This window comes from Perca fluviatilis, chromosome 3 (genome assembly GCF_010015445.1).
Source record: "Perca fluviatilis chromosome 3, GENO_Pfluv_1.0, whole genome shotgun sequence".
NCBI classification, from domain to species: Eukaryota; Metazoa; Chordata; class Actinopteri; order Perciformes; family Percidae; genus Perca; species Perca fluviatilis.
Window position 1 is genome coordinate 37,925,504 of NC_053114.1, and position 20,580 is coordinate 37,946,083.

At 43.2% G+C, this 20,580-nt stretch overlaps 1 protein-coding gene across 3 annotated transcripts in view; it reads right to left on the bottom strand.

The window, feature by feature from the left end:
- Positions 1-1,483: 1,483 nt before the first annotated feature.
- LOC120555724 (tyrosine-protein kinase CSK) overlaps positions 1,484-20,580 on the bottom strand; it is a 57,338-nt gene continuing 38,241 nt past the window's right edge. For all 3 annotated transcript variants that reach the window (XM_039794722.1, XM_039794724.1, XM_039794723.1), the window contains exons 4-13: positions 19,215-19,327; positions 14,185-14,404; positions 9,997-10,090; positions 6,699-6,764; positions 6,487-6,586; positions 6,194-6,284; positions 5,518-5,591; positions 4,176-4,371; positions 3,357-3,443; positions 1,484-2,975 (exon numbers count right to left, since the gene is read on the bottom strand). In XM_039794722.1, coding sequence (XP_039650656.1) covers positions 2,793-2,975; positions 3,357-3,443; positions 4,176-4,371; positions 5,518-5,591; positions 6,194-6,284; positions 6,487-6,586; positions 6,699-6,764; positions 9,997-10,090; positions 14,185-14,404; positions 19,215-19,327 — 1,224 coding nt within the window. In that variant the 3' untranslated portion in view covers positions 1,484-2,792. The remainder of the gene's footprint in view (positions 2,976-3,356; positions 3,444-4,175; positions 4,372-5,517; positions 5,592-6,193; positions 6,285-6,486; positions 6,587-6,698; positions 6,765-9,996; positions 10,091-14,184; positions 14,405-19,214; positions 19,328-20,580) is intronic.

Below are 20,580 nucleotides of genomic sequence, written 5' to 3' on the forward strand. Positions count from 1 at the left end.
CAAAGCACGTTGTAGTTTGAGCTGTTGGCTTATGGTCTTAAAGGTCCCATGGCATGAAAATGTCACTTTATGAGGATTTTTAACATTAATATGCGTTCCCCCAGCCTGCCTTTGGTCCCCCAGTGGCTAGAAATGGCGATAGGTGTAAACCGAGCCCTGGGTATCCTGCTCTGCCTTTGAGAAAATGAAAGCTCAGATGAGCGGTTCTAGAATCTTCTCCTTATGAGGTCATAAGGAGCAAGGTTACCTCCTCTTTCTCTGCTTTGCCCGCCCAGAGAATTTGGCCCACCCATGAGAGAGACACATCATGCTTGGTCAAGGCCACACCCCCAACCTCCACCTTGTTTACATGGTTTAATAAAAATAAAAAAATAAAATAAAAAAAACACCATATTTTTGTTGTACTGCACATTGCTGCAGCTCCTCTTTTCACCCTGTGTCAGGTCTCCGTTTTAGCTACAGAGTGAGACCTCAACTTCTGTAACATCCCCTTTTCTAAAAAAATCTTTAAAAAAAAAAAAAAAAAAAAAAAAAAAAAAGAAATATAAATATTTTTTTTTTTTTTTTTTTTTTTTAAAAAATATTTTTTTTTTGTTTTTTTTTTTTTTTTTTTTTTTGAAAAAAAGACTAACTTTTTTTTTTTTTTTTTTTTTTTTTTTTATTAAGAAAAAAAAAAAATATTTATTTATTGGTAAAAAAATGTTTTTTTACTCCTAGACTGGTTTTTTTTTTTTTTTTTTTTTTTTTTTTTTTTTTTTTTTTTTTTTTGTGGTTTTTAGACTGAAGAACAGGAATTACGATAGAAACGCGTATCTCACTCAAAACAAAATAACACCCCAAATCCCAGAAAAAGTGATTTCTTCATAATATGGGCACTTTAAACTCTAGGGCACTGTGCATTCGGAACACACACACACACACACACACACACACACACACACACACACACACACACTAGAGTCCGGATCGGGCCGAATTTTTCTGTCTGAGGCCGGCCCGCGTCCGACAGAGCCGTGACCGAACCCGGCCCGAGCCCGACAGGTATTAAGAAATTTGTGTCACAGTTAAAATCTAATTTTTTTCCTCATACTAATGACACATGTAAGCTACGTTTGTTTGTGTGGAAAGCCCGCTTTTGTTAAGCAACTGTAGGAAGGCATTCGGAAATGTCAACAGATGAGTGCATCAGCGCACACGGGGCAACAAGCGCACGTTAATCAGCTGTTGCCTCATCGCGCTGATGTGACCGAGCCCGACCATAATTTCTAAATATCTGTCTGAACCCGGCCCGGCGGGTACCGGCCGGCCTCGAGTCGGGTATCCATGCCTTAACACACACACACACACACACACACACACACACACACACACACACACACACACACACACACACACACACACACACACACACACACACACACACACACACACACACACACACACACACACACACACACACAATGATGCAGGTGTTCCCACACCGTTCAGATGGAATGATTTATTCATAATCATGATAGCATAATAAAACAATGAACATTGAAAGCACTGACAGTTGAACCCAAGGCCTCTCACACAGCATGCACCACCCCGACCCCAGCGTTCACAGAGACACCCAACATTCTAACGCCAAGAGACACCCGGCTTCTGAAAGTCCTCCTTTTTTATTCTCTGCCAAAGTCAGTTTTTTCCTTGTTCTTTTTTTTTTTTTTTTTTTTTTTTTAATCCTTTAAATATATTTTGATATAAAAACAAGCCCACGTATGATGAATCAACCATGTCTCTCCCCCGACTCCTGTTATTGTCCTGCCCCCCTCCCCCATCCACTTCTTCGACTGTATTGGTTTGAGGACGAACATGATACTGGCCCCCAAATCCTCTCTCTTCCTGTTCACACTCTCTTCATGGACACGTGAAAAAAAAAATCCCAGTCTGATGGGGTGATGGTGGAGGTGGAAGAGACGGCACTAGAAAAAAAAACAAACAAAAAAAAACGGTTTGATAACCTCCCTGAAAAAAAAAAATCAATAAAAAAGATTTCTTAAAAAAGTAAAAAAAAAAAAAAAATCAAACTATAACAGTCCAGTTGAAAGATGTGCTGGAGGGAAGTCTGGAGCTCTGAAGACTGGAGGCACTTTAGCACAGAGCGAAGGCCCCACACCTGACACCATACCGAGGGGAGGGAAGGAAGGATGGAATGACGGAGAGCTGGGCTGAATTCATGCAGAGCCACAAGGTGATACAGAGATCCGGGAATGATGGAGGGGGAGGGGGAAGAAGAAGAAGAAGAAGAAGAAGAAAGAGCACCTGACAAACGTGGAGGAAAAGGCCAGCCTCCCCTCCAGTTAATGTCATGTTCAGGAGAGGAGGAGGGGATGAAAAAATAAGAAAAACAATCTTATAAGTAGGAAGAGGAGAAACTTGGACCAAGAGAGGAGAGAGACAGAGAGAGAGAAGGAGATAGAGAGACAGAGAGAGAGAGAGAGAGAGAGAGACAGCGAGAGAGCGAGTGAGCAGTGGCAGGTATAGAAGGAGGAAAGAGCAGTGGTCCATCAAGAGAAGAGGAAAGTGTCCGGCAAAAGCTATACAACACAAACAGGAAAACCTGTCCTTGTATGGAAGCAGAGGGCGGCTGGGGGAGGGGGGCACAGTATGGCAGTCTCACAGGCCAACAGGCTAGGCAGGCAGGAGGAAGATGTTGTGGTCCCTCTTCTTCTTCTTCTCCTTCTCCTCCTCCTCCTCCCACTTTACAGCTGTGCTGGGCTGTGTCTTGCCCCCCTCCCTGGGCCTCCTCTTCACAGGTAGAGCTCCTTGGCTCTGATATGCTGCAGCTTCTCCCTCAGCATGCGGAAGGAGGGCCGCACAACGGAGTCCAGGGTCCAGCACTGCTTCATCAGGTCGTACACCACGGGCGGGCAGCCGTCCGGGGCGTCCATCTTGTATCCCTTCTCTACCCGGGGCACCACCTCTTTCAACGGCTGAGAGACAAGAGACAGAGCAATGTTGACGTGGATGATTGATATTCAGCTTATGCGACTGACAATGGGACTCGACTGCCACCACGACATCCCGGCAAACGGTTATTTCTCACAACAACAAATAACTAAATATGTAAATGTCACTACTGGCGAAGCATGCAGGAGTAATTACATTCATAATACAGTACACATTTTCATCACCTGCTCCAGCAGTCTCATGGCACAAATCTAATTATGTTGAGGTCAGCACTGAAGGTACAAGACATCTCACTAATTCTGTACAAAAAAAAAAAAACACTGGTCCCCAGCGATGAAGCCTGCCACCTGCTGGTACACCTCAGACCTCGGGGAGCCACAGAAGTCTGGTGTTCAGGTACTTACAATTCTAGGGTAAGGCACGCGCCCAAAGGAGTAGATCTCCCAAAGTAGGATTCCATAACTCCAGACATCTGACTTGGTGGAAAACCTCTGTCGGAAAATAAAAAGGAACCCAAATTCAAACATTAAATAAGGCATTCAGGGAGTGAGTCTTGGTTTGTTATTACTATTTCAGGAGTATTTCAGTAAGGAAACATGAATAGTACGACAAACACAAAAGTAACACCAAATGTGTTCAGTGAGTTGAATCAGCATGCAGGCTCCAAAGAGCATGTGCACATGCAGATTTGAAAGCTAAGTGGAAAATAAGGAGCAGCAGGCTGCCTCTTGGTCCAACTGCTGCTATCAAACCAAGTCCTGAATGGGATTCCAATCCACCTGAACTGGTAAACAACACGGGAGCAAAAACATTAGATAAAAGCTGTTAAAGCTTTTCTATAAACACATTGGGCCTCATGCAAGAACCTCCTGGACGAACACATTTGGTCTTAATTGACACGTAGGAATGATTTAAGAGAATTTGTTGCATCCGCCCATTTCGTACTTAGATTTTTCTCTTAGATATAAAAAGGAAATTCACAAGTAATCCAGACCTGTTGTACGGGTCGTGTACAGATTGTCTGCTTCTTGCTAAATGTGATGTCAGAGCAGTGTCAACTTTGGCATCAAATAAATAAATAAAATAAAGTTATCATCCCTGCTTAAGAGTGGTCCAACAACTTACTTACGCTGGCACTCAAATTAAATGTAGGTGAAGCAGCTGAAAAGCAACAGCACATTAGCTCAGGTCTGCTAGCCGTCCGACCCCTCGTCATCTCTCACCTTCTCTCTTAGTGCTTCGGGGGAGGTCCATTTGACGGGCAGCTTGGCAGTGTCCTGTATGGAGGAGGCCTCCTTGGTGAGGCCGAAGTCGCTGACCTTGGCGATGTTGTCGTCAGACACCAGCACGTTACGAGCTGCCAGGTCTCTGTGGACAAAGTTGTTGGCCTCCAGGTACTCCATGGCCTCGCACACATCACTGGGTGATACAGGCAGACAGGAGAGATGATGACTGAGAGAATAACAACGCACATGTGTGCATCTACTCCTTAATAAAAAAACTTTTTTAAAAAGAATACCTGCCAAATGATGAACGACAACTGCAGTGCAAATGTAATTAATGCAAAAAGAGAAAAAATACTGGAAATATCTGAACATCTTCCTCCTTTACTTGCTTAAAAGGTCCAATGTGTAGGAATTTCTCCCATCTAGCGTTGAGATCATATATCGCAATCAACTCTCTCGCGCCACGCAGTTCAAAGTACGTATTACAGCTACGGTAGCCTTCACTCTTTTTTTCTGGTAACGCCGGCCTCTTGCTCTTTTCAATATCCTTTTTCTTTTTCTCGGCGAAGAAGAAGAAGAAGACTCCTGTTCCTGAAATTTGGATTTTGAATACGTGTGGTCCTCCATGTTTCCTTCTTCAAACTTGCCGGGGCGCTACGATACCCATTAGCAGCATTAGCAGCACCTGTGAGTTTATCATGTGACAGGGAAAACGCGAAAGGCGGAGCAGTATGTCCCTTACTGGTTAACGTATTTCAAGATGGCGCATGAATATGGAGCGTCTACCCCAGTTCGTGCAAATGTAAAATTTCAAGCCAAAAGGAATACTTGGAATTGATGGTGGTGGTAAATATTTATGAAAAAGGACAAGTTTGTGAACGGGCAACACAGATTTTGATAATGAACAACTAAACGCGTTACACACTGGACCTTTAAAGTCCACGCAGTTAAAATCTAATCCCATTGCACATCTCTAACAAGTTCATTCGATCATAAAATACTTGGATGCTTGCATTTCTGCCTACTGATAATGGTTGCACTCATTTTAAGTTGTGCTGGTTACATCAGCTAAATGACTGTTGAGTAAATTAATACTTTAAGGCACTTGACTTGCAGATAAAGCAGCCGTTAATCAAGGCAGACACCCTGCATGATGGTGGCTTGTGTAAACAAAGGGCTCTTTTATGTTCCCAGTCAAGAGCGTGACACTGTTCTTCTGAAACTCTATTCAAAACCTGACAGTTAAAGAGCAGCAAGTTGAGCTCTAGACCTTGAGCTGGGCTGATCAAACATTTGCCTTTTCTACAAATGTACTTGAACAGAGATGAAGAGGACTCACAGAGAGAACTTGAGTAAGCAGTCTCCACCGAGCACGGTCCGTCCTCGGGAGCGCAGGTAGTCCACTAGGCTGCCCTGTGTTCAGAGGAGGAGGACATTTTAAGCATGGATGGTTCCAGTCAAAAACAAAGTGTTGGTGTATCCTCAACTGAGCTACATGGGAACAAATATGTTTTAAAGCATGTCAATTTACAAATTCAGACTTTGAGGTTGCTAAAAACTGGATAGGAGTGTCTTGTCAAGTCTTTTGGTAGTTACATGAATCATTGTTATTCATTTGCTTTTTAGGTTATTGTTATTAACTTAAATAGTAATGTCTACTTTAGGTTCCACATATCACATTAAAAGGAAGAGTTGCACATTTTTGGGTGAAATACACTGGCTGAAAGTTAGACGACAAGGTTGCTACTACTCTCATATCTGTACGGTAAATTTAAAGCTACTGACAGCAGTCAGTTAGCTTAGCATAAAGACTGTAAACGGGGGGGAAACCGCTAGCCTTCCAGTATATCTGACCTCTCAGTAATTAACATGTTTTATGCGGTTTGTTTTGCGGATTAAACAAACCAAATAGAAAGTTTAATTTTATTTAAATATGTGCGTATCGGTATTTCCAATACTGTTATAATATAATAATACATGTTGGTTTTTTTAACATGTTAAGGCTTGTGACAAACCTTTGCCATGTACTCTGTGACAATGTAGAGACTGCCCCTCTCCTCCACAATTACCCCCAGCAACTGCACCAGGTTGTTGTGCCTCAGTTGCCTGTACAAAGCATAACAGAAGCAGAAAAACAAATCAAGTGTTAGTGTGCTGGAAACATAAAGGCATCTCATGCCTGTCCACATCCAAAAATAAATAATGAAAAAGTAACCTGTGATAGAAAGCAACTTTTTATTTAAAAGAGAAAAAGGTGTGCCTGTGTGCGTATACACACACACAACAAGCAATAGTTTGAGGATCTTACGTCATGACAGAGGCCTCCGCGATGAAAGCCTGCGCTGTGGCGTCATTTTTGATGCACTTGACCGCTACCTTGGTCCCTCTGTAGTCTCCTACCATCACATCTGACATGGACAAAGGCAGGGCCAAGTTTTAGGCGAACTTAGTCTCAAGTTATTATGGCTCTGATGTTTGAAATTAAATGATGCAGAGATCCTTGTGAAATCAATCCCTCACCTCCAAACTCCCCTTTGCCAATGGTCTGAAGGAGTTTCAGCTCTTTTCTGCTCAAGGCCCAGCCACCTGCCAAGAGAGGACAGATAACACTTAGCAGACTTCACAGGCAACTCGGACATCTCTCCATTAGTGCATGTATAGGTCCTGGGCATGTGTGCGTATTTCAGGCCTGTGTGTAATATGTGTAATAACTAACAACAGAGTAAATCCCCCCCCTTGCAGGAGTAATAAAGTATGTCTTCCACTTCAATCATGCTATAGGTCCACTAACATAAATGTAAAACACTCAGGGAAAAGCATTGTATTTTTTATCACCACAGCACATTTATACAATTTTGTAAAATGTTTACATCCAAGAACCAGAACTACTTTACTATTTAGAAAACATTACATTTTCATTATTGAGTTTCACGTGCATCTTCTGGTCAGAATAAGAGTTCTTTTTTTCTAAATGATTTATCGGTTATTAGTAAGAACATTTTTTGATTTATTCAAACATTTAGCATTTTCCAGTTCTCTGGTGTAAGAGTGAAGGCTGTTTTATGGTCGTGCGGAGGCTCCATGCAGAGCTTTCAACGCAGCCTACGTAAGTGGCCTAATGTTTATACTTGTGCGTTGGTGTGTGCGTCGATCTCTTTAAGAGAATAGAAGGGCCGGCAAGTGTGTGTGTGCGTGGGGAGTGTGTGGTAGAACAAGTGAGAGAGTGACCGTGATTAGCTTCGGCACGAGCACCGACTCTAGAGGCGTAGTGGGAGAAACAAAGTGTCTCCCCTGTGCTTTGTGACCATAGCCGGAAAGCTGTGGACAGAAAAGTTCCCCCTCTCCTTGATTTCATGTTGTTTATGGAGAAGGAGAACCCAGAAATGAGTAGGGGGGAATGCAACGCTACCAGGTCATAGCCGAGGGACGTGCGTCGCCACTACGTTTAGTTACATTTTTGAGGTGCACGTGAGGCTACGTAGGCCGCGTAGGGTCCGGCGTATGGTCGGTATCTTTACACGGGCTCAGGCTCCAGGTTGCGCGGTAAATGAGCGGTCAGGTGATGCGTTTCGATTAGCGCAAAAATGGATGCTGAGGAGGTGAAACGGAGGCTAGCCTCTGGCGATTACGTTTTGGTTGCACCGGCAAAGAAAGCATGAGTTTTTATAAATGACTCATTCTTGATGAAAGGCAAAAGAGCTGTGTTCGTGCGCACATTTGAATAATGTTGGGCTGTAAACGGGTTTGGGCTTTTAAAAAAGCGGTCAATCAAAATGTACTTGTCGGGCTCGGGCCTTGTTACAGCTCTACTCCACGTACCTACAGTGCCTTGCGAAAGTATTCGGCCCCCTTGAACGTTTCGACCTTTTGCCACATTTCAGGCCTCAAACATAAAGATATAAAACTGTAATTTTTTGTGAAGAATCAACAACAAGTGGGTCCCAATTATGAAGTGGAACAAAATTCATTGGCTATTTCAAACTTTTTTAACAAATAAAAAACTGAAAAAGTGGGCGTGCAAAATTATTCAGCCCCTTTACTTTCAGTGCAGCAAACTCTCCCAGAAGTTCAGTGAGGATCTCTGAATGATCCAATGTTGACCTAAATGACTAATGATGATAAATAGAATCCAGCTGTGTGTAATCAAGTCTCCGTATAAATGCACCTGCTCTGTGATAGTCTCAGAGGTCCGTGTAAAGCGCAGAGAGCATCATGAAGAACAAGGAACACACCAGGCAGGTCCGAGATACTGTTGTGGAGAAGTGTAAAGCCGGATTTGGATACAAAAAGATTTCCCAAGCTTTAAACATCCCAAGGAGCACTGTGCAAGCGATAATATTGAAATGGAAGGAGTATCAGACCACTACAAATCTACGAAGACCCGGCCGTCCCTCTAAACTTTCAGCTCATACAATGAGAAGACTGATCAGAGATGCAGCCAAGAGGCCCATGATCACTCTGGATGAACTGCAGAGATCTACAGCTGAGGTGGGAGACTCTGTCCATAGGACAACAATCAGTCGTATACTGCACAAATCTGGCCTTTATGGAAGAGTGGCAAGAAGAAAGCCATTTCTTAAAGATTTCCATAAAAAGTGTCGTTTAAAGTTTGCCAAAAGCCACCTGGGAGACACACCAAACGTGGAAGAAGGTGCTGTGGTCAGATGAAACCAAAATCGAACTTTTTGGCAACAATGCAAAACGTTATGTTTGGCGTAAAAGCAACACAGCTCATCACCCTGAACACACCATCCCCACTGTCAAACATGGTGGTGGCAGCATCATGGTTTGGGCCTGCTTTTCTTCAGCAGGGACAGGGAAGATGGTTAAAATTGATGGGAAGATGGATGGAGCCAAATACAGGACCATTCTGGAAGAAAACCTGATGGAGGCTGCAAAAGACCTGAGACTGGGACGGAGATTTGTCTTCCAACAAGACAATGATCCAAAACATAAAGCAAAATCTACAATGGAATGGTTCACAAATAAACATATCCAGGTGTTAGAATGACCAAGTCAAAGTCCAGACCTAAATCCAATCGAGAATCTGTGGAAAGAACTGAAAACTGCTGTTCACAAACGCTCTCCATCCAACCTCACTGAGCTCGAGCTGTTTTGCAAGGAGGAATGGGCAAAAATGTCAGTCTCCGATGTGCAAAACTGATAGAGACATACCCCAGCGACTTACAGCTGTATCGCAGCAAAAGGTGGCGCTACAAAGTATTAACTTAAGGGGGCTGAATAATTTTGCACGCCCAATATTTCAGTTTTTTATTTGTTTAAAAGGTTTGAAATATCCGATAAATTTCGTTCCACTTCATGATTGTGTCCCACTTGTTGTTGATTCTTCACAAAAAATTACAGTTTTATATCTTTATGTTTGAGGCCTGAAATGTGGCAAAAGGTCGAAAAGTTCAAGGGGGCCGAATACTTTCGCAAGGCACTGTACGTACGCACCCATGGGGTCGATTTAACGCAAAAGCATAAATCAGCCTTGAGCCGGGTCAGATGGGTACATGAAGAGGAATGAAGAGAGACAGAGGTGGAGGAAGACTCCGATTGACCTCGGGAAGTGCTGAAGCCAAGCAGTCGTCCCCAGACACACAGAGATTAATTACCCTCCGTTGATTAATGCTATTAGGACGAGGAGGATAGCGGGTTCTTGTAGGAGATGCTGGCTTTGTCTGCACACTATGCATGTGCCATAGACTGTATGCTTGTGAGGTTAACGTGACCGTATATAAACACAATAATGTCCCCGTGTGCATTGGTGCCAGTGTCCCTGTAGAGCAGCGTAATGAGCTCAGTGTGTCCTTACTCCTGGAGAACTCGTCCTGTGCTGCCACTGTTCCCTCCATCAACTTGGGTTTAATCAGCCGGGTGCAAAGGCCATCGGCATCTTTGGTGTAATGCTGGGGACAGAGTCAGAGAGAATTAAATGCATTTTCAAAATGTAAAGACAAACGTCATTATGCAAGTGTTAGAAATTACAATAAAAAAATCCAGGCTGCTATTTTTCATTCAGACTTTTCAAAAATCTAAGGTTTAACAGTCGGCAGTGTGTACTGTAATAGTTCATTCTCACTCTCCCATCTTAGACATAGTTGTATGATCAAGGACTGATTTTCAAAGATGAAATCTGATTGATAAATTGGTGTACAAGCTTTTGATATGCAAAACAAAAGTGAGGCTGATGTTTCCAGCAATATGCTCTACAGCAGAACATGAAGGCGGCGATGAAAAGAAGATTCCGGCTAAGAGTTGATATGCGGGGGAGGGGGGGGTTCCGTCAATTTAATATGTATGGGATAACAGTGGTGTTTGCCTTCACCAATGCTTTGCATCAATGTTAAAGAGGAAGATGGTTGTCTTGAGGGAATCCCTGCCTCATTTCCATACAAAAGAAGAAAATAACATAAGAGGCAATAAAGTAGAATGGACATACAGTATATGAGCATGTGTAAGGGAAGAGGGTATGAGATGAGTTGTTTGACTGAAGTTTCGGGGCTGCTTCTACTGCTCTGACTGGAACAGGAGGTATATTCCACCATCGGAGGAGGCGAGGATGTGTTGTTGAAGAAATGACGGCATCAACAAACTGAGGCGCCAGAGTTGCCACTGTGGAAGCACCGCTTATTTAAGCACCGCGCTCCTCTAATGAGAATAAGGGTTTGATGGACACATTTAAAAATAAAAAGGAAAACGAATAACATTTGTATTCATGAATAGAATAAACTCAGGCATCTGAAGACGGCTCTAAAGAAGCTCCCCTGCTGGGAGCTGTCAAGGTTATTGTGGGAACCAGCAGCAGCAGCAGCAGGAGTAGAAGGAGGAGGCGTGTGTGGGTGTGAGAGAGGTCAATGCATCCGATCTTTGACCCCTAGACACACAGCCAACCAAACAACTCGTCAATATCCGCTCAATATTAGGACATTTAGGTTAGACACTGGCGTTATCAACGCAGATGTCCCATTTGGGTGAAATTCAAATGTGTAAGACAAACGGTGAATCGGTGTCTTGCTAACAAACATGGGTCATCAAACCTCTGTGTGACCACTAACTTAATAAAGCAAAAGGAGGAGCTACCCCACGGACAACCAAAACAATGTTATACGACTGCAGCATGGCAAATTGACCAAGGAGTGTAAGTTACTGTGGCAACCGCCAGGGGGCAGCATGGTGAAGGAGGGGGTCCACTCCCCTCCATTATTCAGCATGGACGCTCACATATACAGCCACATCCACCCTCTATACATACATGTTTACACAATTACACACATTTGGATTTTCTTCAGTTAAGTAGCTGTAACATATGTGAGGATATGTGGAGTGATTTCGATATCTTGAAAAACTCAGTTTGTTTAACACATTACAATTACTTAAATTCAGTCTTTTATTGCATGGAAATGTATTTTTAGTGCACAATGGTGCTGGATAAATCAAGATCTCCCCATATGTAATTAACGCAGAAGGGTGTAATCACAGAGTAAAAACACAAAACGGGCCTTTGTCAATAACACATGGAGCCATCTTTGTTTCACTTCAGCAGTATCACTCATCTGTGGATGGGGCGATTGAAAGGAGGCCTGGTTGTGAAAGTATACCTGTATGTGTGTATATGATATGTATGTGTGTGTGTGTGTGTGTGTGTGTGTGTGTGTGTGTGTGTGTGTGTGTGTGTGTGTGTGTGTGTGTGTGTAGCCTGCTGTGCCAGGCCAATAAGAGGCTGGCAGGCAGAGGAGGGGAACAGTTAGCAAGCCGGATAAACACACAAGAATGTTAGGCATCCTCTCATAGCCTATTATAGAGAGAAAGAGAAGACCCAGGGGAATGCAGACAGTGGAGAGGATAAAGACATAGTGAGATTGAGAGAGAGAAATGTATGGAGGGCAGATGAAGAGTTTGAGATGGAAAACAAAGGGAGGAGGAAAGAAAGCAATATGCCAGGTATACAAGAGGAAACACAGAGAGACAGAGAGAGAAGGAGGGAGGGAGGTGGAGAAAGGAAGTGGAGGCAGAACCAAGCCTGGAGGGTGTGAACAAGAGAGTGAGAGAAGGATAGAGCGATAGATAAGATTGTGGGTGGCTGATAACAAGAATGCACCGGGGATGTAGATGTTCCCAGTGCCAGCTGGCACATTCCTGTCGTCCACTTCCAACGCCCCGCGAGGCAAAGAGATGAGGTCCAATTAAAAGTGTGATAGCTGCCAATCCAGCTCTTCTCTTTATCCGAGAAGGAGGAAAGACCTCTCTCTTTCTCTATCCTTCCCTCTGCCATCTTGCCTCCTGTCTTCCCCTCTCCACACTATGTCCTTTTATTGAACCGGCTTTCAGATAACAGGCAGGGAGGGAGAGGATCAGACAGCTTTTCGAAGAATGAGAACATGTACTTGAGTCAGATTTTTAGGGAAAATCCATGGGGACACTGAATGAGCATGTGTGTGGGTCTTGGGTTCACAGAGTTATGTAATCATGATTGATCAATCAAATTTCACTAAACTAGGGGTGGGAAAAAAAAAATAATACTGCGATATTTTCCGTGGCACAGACGCCAAGTATCGATCTATTATTATATATGTGTTGGTCAGGTTGTCTGCTTGACAATCCCATTTTGCAGCAATGAAATTGAAGTGAGATGAACAAACAGAAAAGTATCTTTTTAGATAAAACAGATAGATGACAAAGTTTCCTTTTGGGGACATCATTTGAAATTGGGGAAAAATTTGAAGTTGGAAAAAAGGTAATAAATTACAATATATCGCAGAAGATTGCAATATGTTTAAAATCGCAATATCAGGCAAGTATCGTGATGATGTCGCATCGTGAGGCCTCTGGTGATTCCCACCTCTACTAAATACTGACATAAAGTTGTAAGATGGATTCCAAATCTCATAATGATCATACATATATACAGAAATTGGCAGATATGGAGTTATAAAACAGACCTTAATTGCTTCACTACACTGTCTGATTGACACCCTAGGGGTACACGCACCCCCATTTGAGAAACACTGATCTACTGTACACATGTGGAACACAGTTCTTTAAGTGTAAGTCTATTTTCATATTTAGTGTCAATAAATCCTGCAAAAAATGCCAAAACCAACATTGAATATGTTCACATGCACACAAATATTCCACTATTATTCTGAATGTGACAATATTCCGAATTTGATACGGGTCATGAAAACAGCATATATATTCCGAATAAGGACTTTTCCCGAATATAGCATTTTCCGATTAAGACGTGGGATATGCTGGTATTATTCAGGTTTTAGAGGCGTTCTTGATGTATACAGTGCATTCGGAATATGCATCTCAATCCTTTGGAGGGCTGCAGGGGTTATGTGAGATTCTTTACGAGAAGTGATCCAAGAGTTAATTTTGACAACATAAACACTACCTGAAACAAAGTGAGAAACAATGCAAAGTTGGTGCAGGTTAGTGTTCCTTACATTTATGAAATTCACACTGTGGAGCCAAAACTGTCCAAAATATGTGCTGGTAAAACTTGACTCAGCTCGATGGTGTTTTAAGCCCCCAACATAGACTTCAAGGCAGCGCTGCGACCGGCGACTTCAAGGCACCTAACCCTACCCACTGCCTAATCCTAGTGCCTTCCAGGCAGCGCTGCCTGGAAGACGACATTGGGGGCTTAAAACACCAAACACCTTTGACTCAGAAGTCTCCAGGGACTAAGTTATGAGGAGGATGCAGTATTTGGCAGAGCTGTTTTTGAATGTCAGTGGTCAACGGTTTCATTTCCTTACAAACAACTCTCTTTACACGCGCAGTGTTTCAGCAGAACACTTTGGGACTTTCAGTCCTCACTATTCGTACGTTTAAAGACAAACCAACCTATTGGCACTGGCAATAAGAGGCCAATTATCTTTTTCATCTGCCAGACAGAAAGCCAAGTGAATTAAAGGTATAAAGGGTATTATGTGATGAAAGAAAAAAAAGAAAAAAATAGGAAATGGCAGCAATGTTCTCTGCTGTCCCTCACCTCAACCAGCTGCATGAGGTTCTCAAAGTACTCCTCCTCGTCAATGGTGAGCTTGCCATTGTGGTAGATGATGCGGTAGTGCTCCACCTTGCCGTCGCAGCTGACGCACAGGGTGTAATCGCCGGGATAGTTGGTGCTCTCCCTCACCAGGAACAAGCCCGTCTCCGGAGGGTAGAGGAGCCGCTCGGCCTGCTCCCGAGTTATCTTCCCATGAAACCATCTACGGGGGGGGGGGGGGGGGACGACGACGACAATGGAGAGACAGTATGAAGGAGAACAAGAAATGAAGAGGTAGAAAAAGTGAAAGGAGAAAGAGTTAAGGAGGAGACAGTGAATCAGACATCAAAATATGACAGGGACAAAGAAAGTTAGGAAAGAAAGAGAAAAACTGGTCAGGGGATTGTTTGAGATTCTAAAACTGACATGTAATGTTTGCATGCCCAGACAGCCAGACAGACAGACAGACAGACAGACACATTGGTGTAACAATTGTTGTCACACACACACACACGTTGTATGTAATGTAACAATTGTTGTCTATTAAAAGACGAGTCTGATCCATGTACAGAGATACCACATGTGGAAAACAACTGAAATCCTCATCTGCTCTATGTCAGTACTAACAACATCAGACCTTCTACAGTTCCTTCCTACAACAGATCACACACACGTCATTTTTCACTACGCCTGCTTTGCTCGTTTGCAACTTCAAACCGACCGAAGGATCCACTTCCATGTATCGCGGCCCACGATATATATGTTTGGCGGTAATGGGAAGCCGCCAGCAGCAGCACTTGCAGTCAGTTGGGCTCGGGAGGAGCAGGGGTGGGGTCGTCTCGACTCCAGGAGTCAGTAGTGAGAAAGTACATGAAGCCAAACAACAGGAAACATCTCACGCGCACGCAGCACACACACACACACACACACACAAAGCCTAAGGTAAGAGTCAATAACAGGAAAATGCAATGAGTGGTCAGACGAGGTGGTGGGTAGGACAGAAGTAAGTCACCCACTCCTGGCTGAGGTCTGGGAGACCAAGAGATGGACTGACTATGAATTACTTTTTTTTAAACTCAGGCAGGGATGAAAAAGCTGTTCAGAGTTGTGCTGGCTTTAACGTGCTCGGAGAACAAATAAAGCTCTTGCTTTGCTGGCTCTATGCCCCTGCTTCACCCTCATCATATGGCCTGGTGGATAGATCTATAGGCTACAAATGGATGGATTAAGCAGCTGCATAAGAGTATCCTGGTTTTGAGCCTTATCCTGGTTTGGATTATATTCAGAATAGGGTGTGTAAATGGAACACAGAGAAACCTGGTTATCCATCTCCCTGTTTACATGATCATTATAGTATCGGGGGGGTTCTGATGGTCTGCTTGCAGTTGTCTAGAGTCCTTAACATCTCAGCCTCTTATTTATGTGCTTTAATCAAATATCTTCACAATGAGATATAATGACGTTGTGGTTAAATGCAAACAATAGAACAGCTAGAACAGTCTGATAAGTTCAGAAATGTACATCACCTTACTGTAATTCAGCATTTAAAACCGGGAAAAGACAACACTTATTTTCATATTACGGTATCCAAAATCTAAGACGTTATCTACTCTAACATCACGATATCGATATATATCAATATATTGCCCAGCCCTAGTGTAAAATAGCTTAGATTTCCCAATACAATACAGTTGAGACTATGACAGAATTGTAAGGATTTGGATATCACTTATCTTCTGCCTATATACACCTGGGGTCCTACAAAACCTCAACCACACAACAGTGCACCGTATCCCATCGATTTATGTCACTCCTTGTGTGAAAGGTCATATTAGCTGCAAACAGTAGCAGCCTACAGGGTCTCTCTATCCATCTTGGCTGGTGAAGAGGTGGTAATCAACGGCTATAATTGATTTAGCTTGCTTTCCCGTGGCTGCCTCAGTCACTCCCTCCTCCTACTAAGACAGCAGAGGCCCTTGTGGCAAAGCAGCTTAATACGGGTTGAGTTGATTAGATCAGTGCAGGCAGCTTCTCCGATGGACAGGAGCTCCTTAACTCCCACTAATCCGAGAGCAGGCGCCGAGTGGGGACGGCCCAGAGACACACATAGCCCTTTGGTGGACACACACTAGCTCTTCTGTCCGCAGCAATAAACTGCAGTTTTCATCCATAACGTCATAGTGATTTTTTAAAGACATAAAAATGTGGTAATCAACTTGGTGGGGACAACAGGGAAGGAGGAAGTAGGGCAGCAGGGATGAACACACCAGCTTTCTTTAGGGTAGGTGTTGTTATAAGTGGCGGCCACATGGTGGCAGCAGAGAGAACAAGCTGTTAGATGAGAGTGAGGCGAGGACTGTATCTACTGCTGAATATCAATCAGGACAGAGGACCACAGCTGAACCCTTATGTAACCCAGAAGAGCGGGAGAGGTCTTCCCTGAGACATCTGTTAGTGATTCACATCTAAATCAACAAGTCCATGTGGGCTCCAGAAGGATGGCTTCTGATGACTTGAGCGTTTTGGAAAAAAAAACACTTAACTATGCAGCGATGTCAAGGGCAGCAGTAGGGACATGAGGGCAGCAAGAGTAACCATGCAAAATGTTTGGGTGTCTCTTCATTCCATTAAGTGAAATCAAAGTAAAAGGAGTGAAAATGAAAATGAGTTGACTGATGTCGGCGATCAACGGTTACTATCTTTTGTGCTCTTCCTCAACAAGGAAACCCATTTATGAGATAAACATACCGTGACGAGAGTTTGGAAACGGCCCGAAAGTGGATTACTTACAGGAATAATAACATGATCAATCAAAGTAAAAAAAAAAAAGAACCAGAGCTACAGCAAAGTAGGAGCTAGCATTGGAGTTTAGCAATTCATGCTATTGTTGTGTGTTTGCAAAGCCCGCATAGCTGCACAAGGCTAATTTAAAAGTCACTGCTGGGCCTCTTCAGACCACACACACACACCGCAACATGCCAGAGCTGGGTGACCCTATGATCATGTTCAAAATGGTGCCGACATGTAGTATGAGTGGTGGTAAAAGGAGAGGTTAACACTTTCAGCAGCAGTTGATGAAGTGAGACAAAGAGGGTCAAAAGTCTATTTAAATGGTTTCCTGCAGTGCCAACAGGATGTTACAGTGGCATACCATCAACTCTATAAGCACGGTTGGACTAAAGACTAACATGCTTAGGACTGATCTCTGTTTTTGCAGGGAGCACACTCCCTTTAGGGTTTATGGACTTCATCATGGGATTATAATGCAAGGATGGGTCATCTTAGTCACACAAGACAGCCCCAAATATTCTCAAGACGAATGTGTCTTTTAGGAAAACAAGAGGGCCGATCAAAAACAACACCACATCAACTAAACAGACTTTTCTGTAAAAGCACAACACTAGAAACGTTTAAAGATTGGGTCTGACTTTACAAATGCTGCTATATTAATTTATAGAAATTATGGTGATGGTGACTATCCCCTTGTTATAATGTGACATTTTCTCACATCTCTGAAACACCGAAATTAAAAACTCCTTTTACTAATCTGTGAAGTTTGAATACTTCTTTATTATCATTTGAAGGCTGTACACAAAAGCTTTGTCAGCCCTCAGATGACAACATCTGATAGTTACTGTATGTGACGATACTGCGGTAGCCTGTATGCTCTCGGCTTTCCTGTCTCGCTTCATTTGCATATGCCTCGCATTGTGTCTTCCTCTTCTTCAAATAGCTGTCATTTCAAAGAGCCTGATTCAAATGTAGTGCACAGCTGGTCCTGGCCTCTGTGGTAGTCAGACACAGTGCAAACCAAAAGACTGCAAAAGAGGGAATTTCCATCTTTTGATGCTTTGCCTGACTTTTGAAATCAACACTACATTTTCCCTCGCTGCAGGGAACAGAAGTGACCGGGGGTATGACAACTTGTTCACACTTAAAAAAAAAAAATGAAGGAAAGAGAGCACATGTGGCAAAGCTGTACAAAACTCAAAACTATACCTAACATTTTTATTTTGATTACTGCTGCATGTCGTCGTATTTTCTTTGGCATTACGTTTCATTGTTTTCATAGAACGTTCTTTTCAAAATACTGTTAACATTCTACAGTTATCTAAACAAAATGGCAAACCATTTTTAATGTGAACAAGTGCTGTCAAACAATTAAAATATTTTATCGTGATTAATCGCATTAATGTCATAGTTAAAAAAAGCACATTGTTATCTATTCTAAATGTCCCTTGATTTCTTTTTGTCCCATTATTTTTATCTCATTTTAATGCTCTTATCAACATGGAAAAGTTGATCGGCTTGCTTTGTGCTTTTGTCGCCTGGCTTTGACGAGGGGGTGGAGAATTGGCATCAGCTGTGTGCTTGGCCATCAAGTGGTATTTCAGACTGGACGTGCTGCGATGATAGCTCAGTTCACAACGACAAAACACACAGATCACTTTGGTCTTGTCAATGGAACCATTCAGAATCTTATTGGCGTCCATTTCGGCGTCTCGCGCTCGCCATCCACTCAAAACGTAACGTTAGCCTACTGCTCTTTGGCCGGCTCGCAAGCCCAAACAAGTGTGTGCGGCGTGCCTGTTTTGTTTCCGGTCTAGCTAGATCCGGTGTGGTGTTGTAGTTGTTCTAACGTTAGTAGTTGTTGCAACCGCATGTGAAAAAAACGACAAAGTTTGCTAGGCCAAAAAGAAGGTTAATCTTGCGATAAAAAAATAACGCGTAATAACGCATCAACTGATAGCACTAATGTGAACACAATAACAGTGTACTATTTATATTTCAAACATAATGCTTGAGTGTGTGTGTATGTATGTACAGTATGTTTCTAAATGAATAAATACATGAGACATCCAAGAAAACACACACACACACACACACACACACACACACACACACACACACACACACACACACACACACACACACACACACACACACACACACACACACACACACACACACACACACACACACACACACACACACACACACACACACACACACACACACACACACACACTTACGGCATAAGACTGAGCTTCCCTCCCGACTTGACTCCTTCCCTTTTCTGGACATAGTTAGCCGGGATGGTGCCCTCTCTGCCCACTGTGTTTCTCGCTCTGTACCAGTTAGGATCCTGAAACAGCCAAACACACGACAACACAACCTTAATACTGGTGCTAATGACTGAGGTAAGCTACCAAGTCATTCAGTAGGTGAGGATCCACTTTAACACCACTGTTTCAATAAGGTATTTGTGGGCATAGGTTGTTGCCAGCAGTGATGGCTGCTGTTTATCTGAAGCAGGAGCCAGAGAGAGCCTCTAGGCAAAAGGAAACCCACTGACGGGGGCTACAAAGCTATTTGATGGAATTATGTTCACTGGGATCTCAGGTTTTCTGCATCCTGTAGCTCTTTTTTTTTTGCCTTGTCGACATTAGGGCTGCATGATATTAGGAAAATATCTAATTGCGAAGATTTTTGACTGATATTGCGACTGCGATATGATTAACGATATTGAAGGGAATGATAATTTTCGTATCATTTTCATTGAAAAATAAAAATAAATGATTGAAAAGTGACTTTTACCTTGGAATCATTAATATAAGTTGCTTTCTGAGACATAACAAAAGTGGAATATAAAGAACAGTAGAGGGAACTTTAGCTGTGCTGAGGTGGGTTGTGGGAAAGCAAGTAGACTTATGGCGCTTTTCCATTACATGGTACCTGCTCTCCTCGCCTCGACTCTACTCGCCTTTTTTGGTTTTCCATTACGAAAAAAAGTACCTGGTACCTGCTAACAGGTACTTTTTTTAGTACCACCTCAGTCGAGGTTCCAAGCGAGCTGAGGCGAGCCGAAAAGGTGACGTGAAACCTGCAGACTACAGATTGGTCGGAAAGAATCGTCACGGATCGCTGCATTGACGGGGCAGCGTTTTTTAAATAGTTTAGCCAGCGGTGGTTTTTTGCTGCCTCCAGCTTTCTCTGTAGCATATGCTATATACAAGTGGCCTGATGTTTATACTTGTGCGCTGGTGTGTGCATGTGTGTGTGAGCGAGGGATCAGTGAGAGAGTGACGGCGATTATCTTCGGAGCGAGTAGTGACTCTAGAGTCATATAGTGAGAGAAATAAAGTGTCTCCTCTGTTCTTTCTGACCATGGTGGGAAATCTGGAGCAGTAAAAGTTAACTATCTCTTTGATTTCATGTTGTTTACAGAGACGAAGAACCAGGAAATGAGTCGGGACGGGGGAAATGCACCGCTACCAAGCCACGCCCACGGCCACGGCAGTCGCTATGACGACCAGCCACGCTGAGGCGGTACTAAAATCTGCAATGGAAAACGGACGCACAGTGCGTCGAGTTGAGTCGAGGCGAGTCGAGTCGAGC